General features: G+C 35.6%; 1 protein-coding gene across 1 annotated transcript in view; it reads left to right on the top strand.

Annotated features, from left to right (window-relative positions):
• Positions 1 to 17,767, top strand: part of LOC122733605 (transcriptional regulator ATRX-like) — a 96,656-nt gene that overhangs the window by 19,624 nt on the left and 59,265 nt on the right. Inside the window, exons 9-15 of the mRNA XM_043974156.1 lie at positions 6,294 to 6,415; positions 6,814 to 6,969; positions 9,316 to 9,370; positions 11,767 to 11,872; positions 13,056 to 13,226; positions 16,262 to 16,400; positions 16,860 to 16,969. Coding sequence (XP_043830091.1) covers positions 6,294 to 6,415; positions 6,814 to 6,969; positions 9,316 to 9,370; positions 11,767 to 11,872; positions 13,056 to 13,226; positions 16,262 to 16,400; positions 16,860 to 16,969 — 859 coding nt within the window. The remainder of the gene's footprint in view (positions 1 to 6,293; positions 6,416 to 6,813; positions 6,970 to 9,315; positions 9,371 to 11,766; positions 11,873 to 13,055; positions 13,227 to 16,261; positions 16,401 to 16,859; positions 16,970 to 17,767) is intronic.

Genomic DNA, 17,767 nt, shown 5'->3' with positions numbered 1-17,767 from the left:
AATGGTTTATATAGATTAAGTCAAGCTGTGATTGTTTAGTCACTCAGGCCACAGCATTTATTAAGCACTTACTATGTACAAGACAGGAAAAAACAATCCCTGCTCTCTGGGAGCTCACATCCTAATGGGGGAGAAAGTATGTAAATAACTATATAAGATATAAACAGTATAAATGGAAAGCAATCTTACTGTTTTGGGGTCCCAAATAATAACCCTCATCTTCTGGCCTCATTTTTTTTACCTGATGTTCTTCTGCCTTTTGGAATTAAGCTTCTTTCAGACCAACTCTGTATTCTTCTTGCTTCTACATTTATTACTCATATATCCCCCAAGCCTTAGTTCTTTTTTTTTTTTTTTAAGTGAGGAAATTGGGGTTAAGTGACTTGCCCAGGGTCACACAGCTAGTAAGTGTTAAGTGTCTGAGGCCGGATTTGAACTCAGGTACTCCTGAATCCAGGGCTAGTGCTCTATCCACTGTGCCACCTAGCTGCCCCCTCAAGTCTCAGTTCTAACAAAATCTATTCCTGTTACTCTACCATGTCTTCTGCTTCTGAACTTTTTTTTGTCTTTTATCCAGCCAATATTCTTTTCTTCCCAAATATCAGCCCTAGATTACTCATACCATTTGTTCTTAGTCTTAATGCTGACTGGTTACACATTTTCAAACTTCACCCTTGACAAGGCAGTTTAAAATTTTTAAATTCCACCCTTATTGATTTCCTGGTTCATTCCCTATAGAAGCTGTTCCAAACCTCTTTTCATTTCAAATCTTTCACATCTTTCTTATTTGTTCAGTCATATCCAACTCTTTTTACCTTATTGACCATAGCATGCCAGGCCCTTCTATTTTCCCTTATGTCTTGAAGTCTTTCCAAGTTCATGTTCATTGCTCCCATAACACTATCCATGACATCCTCTGTTGATAGCTCTTCTTTTCAATCTTTTCCAACATTAGAGTCATTTCCAGTAAGTTCTGTCTTCTGAAAATGATGGTCGAAGTATTTCAGCTTCAGTATTTGAGACTTTTTTTAGGGGGGTGGGGCAATTAGGGCTAAGTGACTTGCCCAGGGTCACACAGGCCGGATTTGAACTCAGGTCCTCCTGAATCTAGGGACAGTGCTTTATCCACTGCACCACCTCACTGCCCTATTTGAGATTTTTTGATGAGAATTCCATCATCCCCAGTGCTCTTCATCTCAAAAACATCTTCACTTTTTCCATCTTTCTCTAGCATCTGTCTCCATTTAATTTTTTCTATAGTAGAACTGCTTCAAATGTTTCCCTGCTTTGATGCACTGCCTTTAATTCTGCCTCTTAGCTTACATAAATTTATAGAGGTTCAAGAGACGTGATTTCTGGGTAATTTAATCATTTTATTAATAAGGTAATCAATTTTATTAATAAAAGGATGGTCATTTGGCTGTCTCTCAGAATAAACACCTGTCATGGTAGTGGTCTCACAGTTTATATGCTCTTGGAAGAATGAGTATTCTTTGGGTGACAGTTCTGATTGGTTAAAAATTAGTAAGAAAATGAATATTACAATGAGAGTTTTGGCATATGAAACTTGGATCACTCAAATCTTGGTCAAAGATACATTAATTTCTGTCTGACAAAACATGACATGTGAAAACTCAAAAACAAATGGGAGGATTTACATTTTCCCACACATGCCTTTGCAGATACAGTGAGCAAGAATAAACCCATTTTTTTAAACTTAGAATTTCTTTTACTGCCTTTGATTACATCTTGGACTGGATACATCTTTGAGAGAGATTTCCCATACTTACTGATTTCTGAGTGGGAAAGCATAAAAGGATAAAAACTTTGGTTCTAGTACAATAATTAGTTATTAATACCAGAGAGAAGCAATTATTTCTTACACTACTGAGGGTTAGTAACTAGGGATAAAAATTCAAAGAACAAAACTGTACTTATTCTCAAGGACTTCATTATACTGAGTAGGTAAAAAATACATATAATAATTTTATAAGAAATTAATAGGAAGAGATAAAATTAAAATACAATTAATCATTTAAACAAGGGAGGGACATAATTGGCATTTGGGAGGATGAAAATGAAGAAAGGCTTATTGTTAAACATAAGGGTTGAGTAGAATCTTGAAGGAGATAAAAAAGGGAATGGATCCCAGTCATGGCAAGTAATTCAAAGGCACAGATATGGGAGATGAAGTGTAGTGTGTGAAGGCACTATCTCTCTTTTAGTCGCAGAGATTCACACACTCATTTTGATTCTTATATACCAAATCAATTTGTCAAGACATGGCATGAACCCCTGGCCTGAACATCCTTAGAAAATAATTTCGTATTTTTTAAAATTAATTTAGGGTTAGGGTTAGAATTTTATTTTCCAAATTACATGTAAAACCAAATTTTGACATCAATTTTTTTTTAAACTTTGTGTTCCAACTTCTCTTCCTCCCTCCCTTCCCTCCACCACCCCAAGAACTCAAACAATTCAGTATAAATTATACCTGAGTAGTCATGGAAAACAATTCTACTTTAGCTGGGTTGTGAGAGAAAACAGATAAAAACAAAACTTTTGTTCTTGCCACAGAAGGAGCATGTATACTTGGCATGCTGGCTAATTTCAATTTTATTCACCATTTTTCTGAGGGATGCACCATAACGTGTTCCATATTTACCAACAATTCTGACCTTCATAGTTTGTCTAGCCATGTTGGCAGTAGCCGGCCCGGAACTTGAAGAGGCTGAATTCCTTTTTTCTAGCTGTTTGCAATATTTTCTACTTGATCTGGGAGTTCTGGAATTTGGCTATAATATTCCTGAAGGTTTTCCTTTTGGGATCTCTTTCAGGAGGTGATCAGTGGATTCCTTCAGTTTCTCTTTTAGCTTCTTCTTCTAGGATATCAGGGCAATTTTTCCTGACAGGCTCTTGTTTTGGTCATGGTTTTCAGGTAATCCAATGATTTTTAAATGATCTCTCCTGGATTTATTTCCCAGGTCAGCTGTTTTTCCAAGGAGATATTTCACATTGCCCTCTTTTTTCATTCAATTGGATTTGCTTTACCGTGTCTTGGTTTCTCATAAGGTCACTAGCTTCCATTTGTTCAGTCCTAATTCTTAGGCAATTATTTGCATCAGACAGTTTTTATCTCCTTTTCTATTTGACTTTTCAAACTGTTGACTTTTTTCTTATGACTCTCCTACATCGCTCTCATTTCTCTTTCCCTTCTTTCCTCCCTCTGTCTACATTTTCCTTCTATCTCTTCTACTTTCTCTTCAAAGTCCCTTTTGAGAGCATCCATGACCTGAGACCAGTTCATATTTTTTTTTGGAAGCTTTGGATGTAGGGGCCCTGTGGTTGATTTCCTTTTCTGAGGGTGCACCTCAATCTTCCTTGTGGCTGAAGAAACTTTCTTTAGTTCTGAACTTTTTTGCTTGCTCATCTTTTACTTGATTTTTAACTCCCCACTGGGGAGGCCTTGCTTCTTGGCTACACTACTTTTCCCAGCTCCCAAGGGCCCCAGGTGTTTTGGTTGGAGGGAGGGCAGGTTTTACTCTCAACTGGCCTGTTCTCTGATCTGAAGATAACCTGAAGCCTACTTACTAAACAACCAAGCAGCAAAGCTTTCTGTGGTGTGGTTCTTAGCTTCCACGAGCCTGCGCCCCTCTCTGACCTGGGCCTCCTGCTGCTCAGAATTTCTTCCTGGTTCCCCGCCGGGGTGGGACAGCTAAATTCCTCCCTAGGTCCCACTGATACCCCTGCACTTTCCCCCCTGGCCAGCTGTTCAGCCCTCTCACCCAAACGCAAGCTCTGTTCCAGAAGACACTGGTGCTGTAGCTGATTCAGAGGCTCTGGGGTAAATTCCTCTGGTGCAGTGTCCCTGGGGTCTCAGTTGGCAAAATCGTGGGGTTGAACTTTACTCATAGCCCAGCATGGCCCCCTGTAATCTATCGATAGCTGGAAAATAATCTCAGCACGTATTTTTGTGGGGTTTTCTGCTTCAGAGATTCTTTTATTGCTGTTTTGGGGGTAATTGTATCAGGAGCTCTGTGTGTTTAATGTCTTTCCTCTGCCATCTTGGTTCCACTCCCCTTGTATTTCTTTTTGTTTGTTTTTTTGGTGAGGCAATCGTGGTTAAGTGACTTGCCCAGGCTCACACAGCTAGTAAGTGTCAGGTGTCTGAGGTCAGATTTGAACTCAGGTACTCCTGACTCCAGGGCCGGTGCTCCATCCACTGTGCCACCTAGCTGCCCCCCTATATTTCTTTTTAATGTGTATATTACATCTAGCAATCAACCATAAAGCGTTTCTAAGTACCTGCTATGTGCTAGGCCCTGGGAATATTGTAGTGGTAGAAAGGAACCCTCATATATACTAGTCCTGTCTCATGTAGAGGGTTGGTCTGGACATGAAGGGCAGGAGTATCATTGAAACAATTGGGAAAAGGGAGATTGTTGTCATACAGACTCCATGTTCTCATTAAAGGAAGAAGTGAGGTCTATACCTGAGAGAGAGCTAAGAAGCAGTTGTGCAAGGCATGAAGAGGTACAAGAATGTTTGAAATAGCTTCTGTGGGAATTTAGTTAAGAAGTCCATTGAGGAGAAATAAGCAGCCCAGTTGGAGCTGAATAACATGAATTTATAGAAAGTATATCCATAAATTGTGTAAATTTCTGTGGCTCTGTTCAGTAGTGGAGGAAATGGAGTAAACATGCTTTTTCTGCAAAGAATTTTCATGATAGAACACATAGTTCAGGGTAAGGGTGGGGCTGAATTTAAAAGTATAGGCGTGTACAGTGTGGAATTTGATTTGATGTTTATAGCTTGGAGACAGGAAAGGGTGCAAAGTCAAGTGAGAAGAGGGTAATGGCCGCAGGAATCACTGATATAGTAGAGAACGAGGTCACAATGATAGTACTAATATGAAATTGAGAGATTTAAAGTTGACCTCTTTTAAAGAATCTTTGGAATACGGATAAATTCAGGCTCTTCATCAAGTAGAGTGGATATTCTTAAACCTGTTGCTGTTTTCAAAAATGGATATAAACTATTTTAGGCAGTTTACCTTTTTATGTTCTGCTATACTATTCATATTCAGGTTCTTGAAGAGAAGCACCATACATTTGCTTAATTGTGCTAATATTGAGTCAGTAGCTTCTCTGATATGTAGGAAAGGATCCTAAGTTCTGAGATAGTAGGGAACTGAATTGTTTGGTAGAATATTACCTTTTGAGAATCTCCTGAACTAAAATTTCAAGAGGTCAGTTGGAAGTTTGATTACTCTACTTCAAACACTTTAAAACAGCCTATTTCAAATGAAGTACTAAACACTAAACCATTTAGCTAACCTTGTCCCACAATATAAAGAAGATGAAGTTTAAAGTTAACATCAACTGAATTAACATAATTATTAGCATTATAATGGGTCAGTTCAAGCTAGGAATTAAACAAAAATCTGATGTGTCTCATAGGTTGGCTGGTGTATTTACTTGGAACTATTTGCAATTGGATGTATACAGAACATTAGCAAATGAAAACGCAATTAATGGTTAGACATATGAGGTGGTTATAAGTAGTAAGGAATAAGTTGTTATTAAAAGATCTTATTCAATAAGAAGTTTTCCTTCCCCTATTACCTCCACTTTTTTGTTTCCCTAGATTCCTTCAAGGTTCGGCTAACGTTTCATTTTCTGCAAGAAGCTTTTCTTGGTCCTAATCTTAGTGTCATTACTATGAGACTACTTCCAATTTTTGCTAAATATATTTCTTTGTACATAATTGTTTGGTTGTTGTCTCCCCTATTCGAATGTGAATTCCTTGAAAGCAAGAACTGTTTTTTGTTCTGGTTGTTTCTTTAGAGGTTTAGACATTCTTTATATCTCTAAAGCTTAGCATTGTTCTAGGTATGTAGTGGTAGTTTAAGAAATGCTTCTTGGGGGTGGCTAGGTGGCACAGTGGATAAGCACCGGCCCTGGATTCAGGAGTACCTGAGTTCAAATCCGGCCTCAGACACTTGACACTTCCTAGCTGTGTGACCATGGGCAAGTCGCTTAACCCCCATTGCCCCGCAAAAAAAAAAAAAGAAATGCTTCTTGACTTAGTATACTTTCTTATTCATTTTACTTTTCTATATTTGGAAGTTCTTGTCATTTAAATAAAATTTTAAACCATCACAAGATGAGTTCTTTTATAATCATTTTATTATATACTTCTTGTCTTGGGTTATTTTAGATTCATAAGCACATAGTGTTATATATTTCAGAAATTAGTTTGTTCTTAACTAGAGAAAATATTTTATCTTAAAGAATTGCTAAGAAGATGATCTTAGAAGAAATCAAAGCCAATTTTTCCTCAGCTGAAAGTGAAGAATCAGATGGTGTTAAAAAAAGTACTGAAAAGAAAAATGAAAGCAATACAGGAAGTGAGGGTGAGAAGCATCAGAAGGAGATGTACATGACTTTGTTCATTTCTTAGTTTGGTTAGCCCAGTGTGCTTCTGAAAAGATATACATTTAATATTTTTTCAAACAGATGCAGTTTACAAAACTGTTGGGAAGCATTATAACAGCTAGATATGTCTAATGACATAATTTAGTGGTTGAAAACATGAAAACAATTTATATATTGCCCTTTATATCAACAAGCACAATATTATAAATGTTCTTCATACATTCAGTTTAAATGGGTTTGTAGTTGTGAGATGAAATTTGAATAGTACTCAATACTCAAATGAATCTGGGATCTGATTGATTTGGGAGTTGTTTTCAGGGATGTAAATAACAACCCATTTGTGCTGCCTTATAAATTTCATTTTTTTCACTCTTAGGGATTTATGAAAAAAGCAATTTGGAATCTAATTCAGACTCTGAGGAAACTAAAAAGCTTAAGTATTCAAGCCCATGGGTTACACACGATCTAAATATACGGGATGGTGAATCTACGGAAGAGACAAAAGAAAGAAAACACAGAAAGAAGAGAAAAGGTAAAAATAAAATTCATTCACTTAAAATAATACCCAGGAGAAATTCCAGCTTTCAGCAGTTAAATCAATCAACATATATTTGTTGTGTGTGTGTGTGTGTAAGTATTTGCATATGTATATGTACCATATATGATGCACCTGTGTACGCATATACATGTATGTGTGAATATGTAGGTATAGGTTTGTGTGTGACACCTGTCAGAGTAGCAGATAACAAAAAGAGAAAATACTAGATGTTGGAGGGGATGTGGGAAAGCTGGGACACTGATAGGTTTATATCCCAAAGACATGTTCAAAAAGTAGAAGGGACCAACTCAGAATCAAGAGATTAGAAGGTACTGCTCATGGAATAGTCACTGGATAAGGGATAGAAGGTAAGAGAGATCTAGGTTATAATAATATCTATTTGTGGGGGACCCAGAGATCATTTTCTTAGTCCTCTCTCTTCCCCCACTCTAGAAAGGCCATTTCTCCTTGAGAAACTTTATCAAATATCATCTGGGGCAGACCCAGGGGAACAAAAGATTAGATTTGTTTGATGTATAAAGACCCAGTTAGCTTTGATCAATAAAAAAATTATATATATATATATATATATATATACACACACACACATATGTATATATTCTATTCAAAAGGGAATAGAAAAGCCCTTGGAAGACACCAGGTGAAGTCTTCTAGGGCTTCTTGGGCATCTTTGGGTCTCTTGCCTCTCTGAGATCACTTTGTTTTTCTCCATATCACTTGGGTCTCTTTGGGGAACTGCATGAATCTTTTGGGGCTTTTCTTTTGCTTGAATGAACTGCCATGATGAAGCTCCTCTCTTCTTGCTTTCTCTACTTCATGGCCTGAGATCTTGAGAAGTTAGTGAGACACCTGGTCAATTCTTTACTGGTATAATTGATAAAAAAAAATAATATGCTCAGGGTAGCTAGGTGGCACAGTGGATAGAGCACTGGCCCTGGATTCAGGAGGTCCTGAGTTCAAATCCGGCTTCAACCACTTGATACTTACTAGCTGTGTGTCCTTGGGCAAGTCACTTAACCCTCTTTGCCCCACCCAAAAAAAAATATGCTTTACCCCTCCCAACCCCCTCCCCCCCAAAAAAAAGAACCAGGAGACCATTGTGCACAGAGACAGCAATATTGTCTAATGAAGAACTGTGAATTAACTTGACTATTCTCAACAATACAATGATCCAAGACAATCCGAAAGGACTGTTGATGAAACATTATCCACCTCCAGAGAGAGAACTGATATTGATGGGACAGACTGAAGCAGGCTATTTTTCACTTTTTTCATTTTTTCTTTTATTCAAGTTTTCTTGTACAAAATGACAAATATGTTAATGTTTTGCATAATCACAATGTATAACCCATATCTGATAGCTTACAGCTTCGGGGTGGGAGGGAAGGAGGGATAAAAATTGGAACTCCAAACTATAAATAAAAACGTGTATTATTATTATTACTTTTGAAGGAGGGATAAAAATTGGAACCCAAAACTATAAATAAAAACGTGTATTATTATTTATTTTTAAAGAAGGCGTTAGCTTTTTTTTTTTTTTTTTTTTTTTGGTGAGGCAATTGGGGTTAAGTGATTTGCCCAGGGCCACACAGCTAGTAAGTGTCACAAGGGTCCAAGGCCGAATTTGAACCCAGGTCCTGAATCCAGGGCCAGTGCTCTATCCACTGCGCCACCTAGCTGCCCCAGACATTAGCATTTAAGGATGAGGAAGAAGGATTGAAAGAGACCTTCTGTAGAAAGCAGACTTAGCTTTTGCTAAAGATAACTAAGCAAACTAATATATAACTTTATATTCTTATATATATAATATATATATAATATATAATTTGGAATGCAAGTTTTGGGAAATGTTTGTAGGCCCATGTATGAAAAGTCTGGAAGTGTAGTTACTGAACCCCTTATTTCTAATAGGAGGGGAAGCAAGGAGATTCATAAATATGTGTATGTGCCTATGTATATATAAACATGCATCTATGTTATAACAATGTAGTGAATTCCGAGAAGAAGAGTGTTAGGATTTAGGATAAAATATGGAAGAATGTCACATAGAATATTTTCATTCAGTCTTAAAAAATTCATTCAATCTTTTGTGCAAAGTCAGGAAGCTACTAGAACTTATTGTTTAGTGGAGTGATGTGGTTAGATAATGGCATGGTCAGTTGTATATTTAATAAAAAATCATTAATATATTAAGTAAATTTTAATGTAAATTTTTGCAATAGAAAGAAAAATAACAGAGTAGTTGAACTTATTTTTAAATGTAAAAAAAAATTCACTATAATGGGTGCACTGATGATTCAATTCATTCTGACTTTCCAGGACTTGTTGTTACTGAAGACATCCCTGAAGTTGAAGATCAACAACCAGGGACAAGGTAATTTTAATATTTTTTAATAATTTTTCCCTATTTTTTTTTGGTCTTGTTTTTTTCTTTATTGTGGGGCAATGAGGGTTAAGTGACTTGCCGAGGGTCACACAGCCAGTGTCAAGTGTCTGAGGCCTTTCCCTATGTTTTTGCAGATTATGTTTTAAGAAATTATCATATTGTCATAGGTGGCACAGTGGATAGAGCACCGGCCCTAGAGTAAGGAGTACCTGGGTTCAAATCCGGCCTCAGACACTTAACACTTACTAGCTGTGTGACCCTGGGCAAGTCACTTGTTCCCAATTGCCTCACTAAAAAAAAGAAAAGAAAAGAAATTATCATATTCATATGGATTTTTGATTTTTAGTTTTATTGCCGTTTCTGCAGAATTTTTTCCACTTAAGACTTCGTGTTTTCTTTTTCTAATTTGGAAAAACAGATTTAGAGTATAGCCTGATAAAATGGAACCTAATGAACAAGTGTGTCTGTACAAAATTTAGTTCTTATGATAATACACTTTGGTAGCAAAAGTTTTTTCTAAGTTCTCTACAGGGGCAGCTAGGTGGCGCAGTGGATAAAGCACTGGTCCTGGATTCAGGAGTACCTGAGTTCAAATCCAGCCTCAGACACTTGACACTTACTGGCTGTGTGACCCTGGGCAAGTCACTTAACCCCCATTGCCCCGCAAAACAAACAAACAAACACATAATTAAATAACATGAAACATCTGGGGTAGCTAGATGGCGCAGTGGATAGAGCACCGGCCCTGGATTCAGTAGTACCTGAGTTCAAATCCGGCCACAGACACTTAACACTTACTAGCTGTGTGACCCTGGGCAAGTCACTTAACCCCAATTGCCTCACTAAAAAAAAAAAAAAGTTCTGTACAGTTGCCTTTATTGGTATTGTTTTTTTAAAAAAGAGAGAAGCTTAACACTTCAAATGGTTCAATGTAAGGATTTTTGAACTACTGATTTAATTAATTTAACCTGAAGAGGGTTTTAAAAATAATTTTATATTGACTTTATTGCTTTTTAACAATTTTAGGAGACATTTTAATTGATTTTTTTGAATATTTTAATTTTTTAATCAGTGAACATTTATTAAGCACCTGCTATTTGCCAATCACTTTTTGTATTTAGTGATACAAAAAGAAGCCAACAAATATATACACAAGATAAATAAGAGATATTTGAAAAAGGGAATTAAGAGGAGTTCGAAAGAAGACTTCTAGTAGACAGTAGGATTTCATTGAGAATTGCAGGAAGCAGGGCAGCTAGGTGGTGCAGTGGATAGAGCACTGGCCCTGGATTCAGGAGGACCTAAGTTCAAATGCGGCCTCAGACATTTAACACTTACTTACTAGCTGTGTGACTCTGGGCAAGTCACTTAACCCCAATTGCCCCACAAAAAAAAAAAAAAAGAATTGCAGGAAGCCAGGGAGGTCAGGAATTAGTGAAGAGGAAGGACAGCAAGAGAAAATGGAGGGCCTAGAATCAGTGGATGAAATAGTACATGTGGGAAGTGAAGTGTAAGGAGACTAGAAAACTAGGAGGGGGCTAGATTATGAATGCTTTGGCTTTGAATGCTGAGTTTATGTGTATGATATGACTGGATTTGTACTTTAGGAAATCAGTAATGGGGGGCAGCTAGGTGGCACAGTAGATAGAGCACTGGCCCTGGATTCAGAAGGACCTGAGTTCAAATGCGGCTTCAGACACTTAATACTTACTAGCTGTGTGACCCTGGGCAAGTCACTTAACCCCAATTGCCTCACCAAAAAAAAAAAAATTGAGGATGGACTGGAGTGGGAATAGATTTAAGGCATGTGGACTCCTCAGCAATTTTTCAGTAGTCTAGATTTAAGATGGTGAGGGCCGGCAATGTATTATATAATTGTATATCTATAATCCATATTTGATTGCTTACTGCTTCAGGGAAGGGATGGGGAAGGCTGGAGGGAAGGAGGGATAAAAATTGGAACCCAAAACTTTATTTAAAAAAAAATTTTTTTTAAGTAATATCATTTAATAGAAAACTTGAAGAACTTACTGAAGCAATAAGGTAAGAGAAATTGGAGATTGCATCCTTTAGATTTTGCTATATGATGTTTATATGTCTTTTGTTGTTTTTTATTTGGCTCAAACCTCATAATATTTTGTGAAATGATCCTTTATTCTTTATCATTTGTGTTGATGTGAATTTACCAGACATTGAGGGTGGTCTAATTAGGTTCCCTGTTACATGTTGCATATATAAAAGAAAGAATGGTAAACTCCCTTTTTAACTAATAGAGAAATAGAGATACTGGGTGTAAATTTTTATATCTTTCTGTCTGTGTCTATGTGTCTGTGTGAATTTTAGATTTGATATTCAGTTTCATAAGTATCTTTATTCCTTATTAGGTTAACAAAAAACATAAAGGTAGAGGAAAATCAACGAAGTTATAAACAGAAGAAGAAAAGGAAACACATTAAAGTAAAGGAGATTTTTTCAAGTGAAAATAATGAGGTACATATAGATTTTTTGCTTTTTTTTCTTCAATAATGAATTATTCTTTCTCTGGCATTTTGTGTATGTAACCTGTTTAAAATATATACATATGTTTTTCTTTTTTTGTAGTTGAAATTAAAATAATATATTGAGAATTTTTCCAAGATTTATACATGCAATCATTCTGCATTTCATGATGTAAGATAATATAAATAGATGTATTTAGGTGCCTTTCTATTAGAATATATATTATCTTTAATTGTTCTACTTGGTCACATTTGCAATTCCTGAATGCATGAACACATGCTAAAGGATAATTGATTTCTCGCAGTACCTTTTTTCCATCCTATGAAATTTTACCAACATTATGTGTCTTAGGATTCATGCAAAATTTATTTTGTTTTTCATTCATTTGTAGCATAATATTATAAAAAGCTTTTCAAATGTAAGTATTTAGGTAGATGAAACTTGGCAATTTTTATTATTTTTACAAAGAATTATTGATTTTATTATTACATTCTTATCAGTTTTTGTTATTCAGTCACTTTTCAGTTGTGTCTGACTCTTAATAATTCTGCTTGAGGTTTTCTTGGCCAAGAAACTGGAGTTAGTTTGCCATTCATTTCCTTTTCCAGCTCATTTTACAGAAGAGGAAACTGAGAAAAAAGGGCTAACTGACTTAATCAGGGTCACACAGCTAGTAAATGCCGGAAGCCACATTTGAAGAGGACTTTCTTTCACTCCAGGCCCAATACTGCATCACCTGTCTGCCCCTAAATGCTTATAAGATGTTCATTAATGATTGCATTTGTTAGGAATTTATCTTTTAATAATTTCTAAAACAATAGAAACACTCAAAATACCATAGTTGTGTTTAAAGTATTCTTAAATTATGTATACAATAGAATTGAAAAGAATGTCTATTGTTTTAACATTTAACCTTAATCTTTTTTTTTTTTTTTTGGTGAGGCAATGAAGGTTAAGTGACTTGCCTAGGGTCACACAGCTAGCAAGTGTCAAGTGTCTGAGGCCGGATTTGAACTCAGGTCCCCCTGAATCCAAGACCAGTGCTCTATCCACTGTGCCATCTAGCTGCCCCAACCTTAATCTTTACACATTTAATAATGATTTCTTTTTTGTTAGTTTAAATTGGGTTGTTGGTTTTTTCCCTCTTTTTAATGATTACTTCTAATTATTATAGAGCAGTTCTGAAAATGATGAATCAAAGTCACCAGGAAAAGGTAGAAAGGAAATTAGAAATATCCTTGAAGATTATAAATTAAAAAGAGAAACACAGAAAGCACTTAAAGAAGAAGAGAGGAGGAGAAAGCGTCTTGCTGAAAAAGAGCAAGAAAGAGAAAAATTAAGAGAGGTAATTACTTTGTGTTATGCCTGATTCTTGTGTTCTTGAATTCCACTTAGAAATTATTTTAATTACATATTCTCCTAGGTTTCATATATACAAACACAATGACTCTAAAGTTGTCCTGGAAGCATTCATAATATTGTTTAAATGAATGTCGACTGCTTCAGATTTTTGCAAAGGTCCTGTGGCTATTACTTTTATTCATTGAGGAAAGAGTAATTGAAAACATTTTTTAACCTCTCTCAGAAGCCTTAATTTGAGATCATGGAGTAGTTGCTGGACAGCTCTATCAGGGAATTTCAGAAGTAGAAGGTCATATATTTGAATAAATGATCTATTTTCTTTTTTAATGTTATTTTTGATATTTTTTCCTTCACCATCATTGACAAATATGTCATTTTTCTCTTCTCAGAGAGTCATTTCTTATAATAAAGGAGCACTAGCTACATGCAAGAAGTAACATATGATTAACATTTATATAGTGCAATAAGATTTATAACTATTACATTTATTATTTTACAGTAACCATACGAATTTTATTTATTAATTTTTTTTTGGTTGGGCAATTGGGGTTAAGTGACTTGCCCAGGGTCACACAGCTAGTAAGTGTTAAGTGTCTGAGGCCGGATTTGAACTCAGGTCCTCCTGACTCCAGGACTGGTGCTCTGTCCTCTGCACTATCTAGCTGCCCTGACCTTAAGAATTGAATGCTATTATTATTGCCATTTTATATATGAGGAAACTTAGAAAGTAGATTAAGTTTCTTATCCAGAATTACAGATAGTAAATCTCTGAGAATGAATTTGTGGAAGAAGGGGGGAAAAAGGTTAGTAAAACTGTAATAATCCATGCTATCAGGGAAGCTGAATTACTTGAATGGGGGAGTTCTGAGCTAAGACATGGTAACACATTCAGCAGTAAAAAGATTCCAAACTGATAACCACGGGGGTTTGGGATGCTACATTTCCAGGCTTTAAAAACCAAATTTACTCTATGTGAAGTTGAAAGAGTACTTTTCCATAGGACTTCATATTCATGCCTTGAGAATTCACTGTTCAAATCCATCAATCATTCATCAATTGAGGAATGACTTACTCATATAAATTTGAATCAATTTCTTGTTCATTTTGGAAATTAGCCTTTTAACCAGACACTTATTAAAAGATTCCATCTCCCCATCTCCTTTTCTTTTTTGTCTTCTAATTTTAGCTGCATTAATTTTGATTGCACAATTTAAAAAGTGATCAGAATTTCCCATTTTATCACTTGTAATTGCCTCTTTCCTTGGTTTGGTCATGAACTTGTATCTTCTCTCTCCAGGTACCTCTAATTTTTTTTATAATGTGACCTTTTAAAATATAGGATACATATCCATTTGGAGCCTATTTTGTAATATGTTATGGTTGTTTGTCAAAATTTATTTTATGATAGACTGTCCTCCAGTTTCTGTAACAGTTTTTGTCACAAACTGATTTATTGAGGGCAGCTAGGTGGCACAGTGGATAAAGCACTGGCCCTGGATTCAGGAGTACCTGAGTTCAAATCTGGCCTCACACACTTGACACTTACTAGCTGTGTGACCCTGGGCAAGTCACTTAACCCCCATTGCTCCGCCCGCCCCCCCAAATTGATTTATTGTTATTTTTTAGTATACTTGCTGGAGTATTTAGGTTTATGAAAGACTAGATAAATTTACTTCTGGGTGGTGGGATTCTGTAAGGATTCTTGTCTCATTAACTTTTTTTAACTTTTTTTTTTTCTTTTTGGTGAGGCAATTGGGGTTAAGTGACTTGCCCAAGGTCACACAGCTAGTAAGTATTAAGTGTCTGAGGCCAGATTTGAACTCAGGTACTCCTGAATCCAGGGCCGGTGCTTTATCCACTGTGCCATCTAGCTGCCCCTGTCTCATTAACTTTTATTGGAAATACTTAATCAGGCTCCTTTCTGTTGGTCAAATATTTTCTCTTGTTTCCTGGGCTTTCCTTTCAAAGATTCTACCTCTAGACTTATCAATAGGAATACTTGAATGTTGTTCTATATTAAAGGATACATTTTTACCATATAGACTTGTTTTTGTTTTTTGTGGGGCAGTGAGGATTAAGTGACTTGATCAGGGTCACACAGCTAGTAAGTGTCAAGTGTCTGAGGTTGGATTTGAACTCAGGTCCTCCTGAATCCTGGGCCTGTGCTTTATCCACTGCATCACCTAGCTGCCCCCTACCATATATATAGACTTGTACTCATCTTTTTTTCATGGTAAATTCTTTATATTTTTTCTTTTTGAATGTTATATTAATAGATTTCCTTCCCAGTGTAGTAGTTACTGCTTCTGGGTCTTCAGTATTCTGACTCTTTCTTCCTGGCTACTTTTGCATTTTTTTTTTTTACTTGAAATTTCTGAATTTTGAATATTTGTAACAAAATAATAAACATTTTTATTTATAGTTTTGAGTTTCAAATTGTATCCCTCCTTCCCTTCCTCCCCTCCCTCTTCTGAGGTAGTAAGGATTCCAATATGGCTTACACATGTGAAATATTACCATTTTACTATTCTCGTTCAGTATTCTGTTAAAGTCTAATTTATCTAACTTTCCTAAAATTCTATTCAATCACTTAAATTCTTGTTTGTTATTAGTTCTGATTTGTGTAGGTTAATTTTGATGACCTCTGTGCTCCTTTATAATTCTAAATCTGTCATCTGTTGACTTTCCTTTTTTTCTCTAGGAAATTTTCCCTGTATATAAATTTTATATATAAAATAGAATGTGATGTAGAATATAAGGTACTTGAGGATAGGAACAGTGAACATATTCTCTCAGTTTCCATAATGCATCCCTTTGTCAAATATTTGATGAGTACAGTAAAATAAAATTTCCTTAAATCTATGCTTGCTACAGTTCATCTTTACCATTTGTTTTATATTTGTCAATCAGTGTACTGTTAGAGATTTGAGACAAGAATTTTGAAAAAATTAATGCATTAATTGTCACTACTTTTTTATTTTCCTCTCAGTTCCTTATTGTTTTCCCTTTGTCTTGTAGGTGGCAGATAGTTATACGTCATTAGCTAAGTGTCCAGTAACAATCAAACTTGTCTTAGATGAAGATGAAGAAACCAAAGAACCCTTGGTCCAGATTCATAAAAACCTGATTACCAAATTGAAACCTCATCAAATAGATGGTAAATATATATTGAATTTTTTTTTGGCATAATTCTAAGTTGTCTTGACACTCAAGCAGTTAATTTGTAGTTTGCTTGCTTTGGAAAAAGGGACTTTTTTTGTTTTGGGGGATGTGTATCTTTTATTTTGCATTTTAAGCATTTTATTGTAAAATAATTAGAGAAATTAGTCATTTACATTTCTTGATCTAAATAAACATAAACATGAAGCAAATAATTAAAGTTATCTTCAGCAAGTATGAATTTAAGATTTTTTTAAACTTAAACTTACTATATATTTATGTATCTATATATATGTGTGTGTGTTATATAATATACTCAATGTAGGTCAAGCATTGTGGAAGGCTTGGAGACTGATAGAATAAGATCATAGTTACTATCCTGTTACATAGTTCTTATTAAAATTTTAATTCAGAAATCACATAAATTTTAAAGTTTTTATTAATATATTTTACTTAGGTGTTCAGTTTATGTGGGATTGTTGTTGTGAATCTGTAAGGCAAACAAAGAAATCAGAAGGCTCAGGATGCATTCTTGCCCACTGTATGGGTCTTGGGAAGACACTACAGGTAAAACACCATAAAAATCCAGATTGAATTGCCTAATGTTATCTTATTATCTTGAAATCAAATGTAATACATATTAAGCCTCCTAAAACATTCTTCCCTTCTTGCTGTTTGGACATTGAGAAATTATAGCCATGCCTTTTTTAAGGCCTAAGACTTTGACTTGGTAGCCCGTTCTCTAGTGATTATTCTGACTCCTCATCTGCCTATCTTCAGATTTTGATAGGCTAGCTCTCAGAGAACAGACACACATTGATAGTATTCTGGCCTCCCTAATTATTACATTTTTCTTTATAGTTTTGGGTTGCAAATCTTGGGAATCAAATGCTGAGTAATTGTTTTCGATCTTTGTAATTCCAGCACTCAGTAATGTGCCTGGCACTTGACAGTGTTTAATAAATGCTTTTTTATTGATTGCTTTTTGATTGATGCTGCATAATAGTCAAAGGCAGGGAGGGATGGGGAGAAAATGAGAAAAGGCCATCAATTAGCAATTAGGAAATCATTGGTAACTTAAAAGAGATTGTTTTATCATTCATATATAAAGGTTACAAGAAAATATCATTGTATATGACATTTTTGGTAGATTAGGTAGCATAAATAATGAAGCAGATAAATGCTCCAAATTTAAATCAGTCTTCAATTTTATGTAGTCCTTATCATTGGCTTAGTACAGCCGATTGAAGGTACTGTTTTTTTAAAAAGCCACAAGTAGGGGCAGCTAGGTGGCGCAGTGGATAGAGCACCGGCCCTGGAGTCAGGAGTACCTGGGTTCAAATCCAGCCTCAGACACTTAACACT

The sequence above is a fragment of the Dromiciops gliroides genome, chromosome X (genome assembly GCF_019393635.1).
Source record: "Dromiciops gliroides isolate mDroGli1 chromosome X, mDroGli1.pri, whole genome shotgun sequence".
NCBI classification, from domain to species: Eukaryota; Metazoa; Chordata; class Mammalia; order Microbiotheria; family Microbiotheriidae; genus Dromiciops; species Dromiciops gliroides.
The sequence above is the reverse complement of the archived record's forward strand: the minus strand, read 5'-3'. Positions and strand labels throughout refer to the sequence as shown.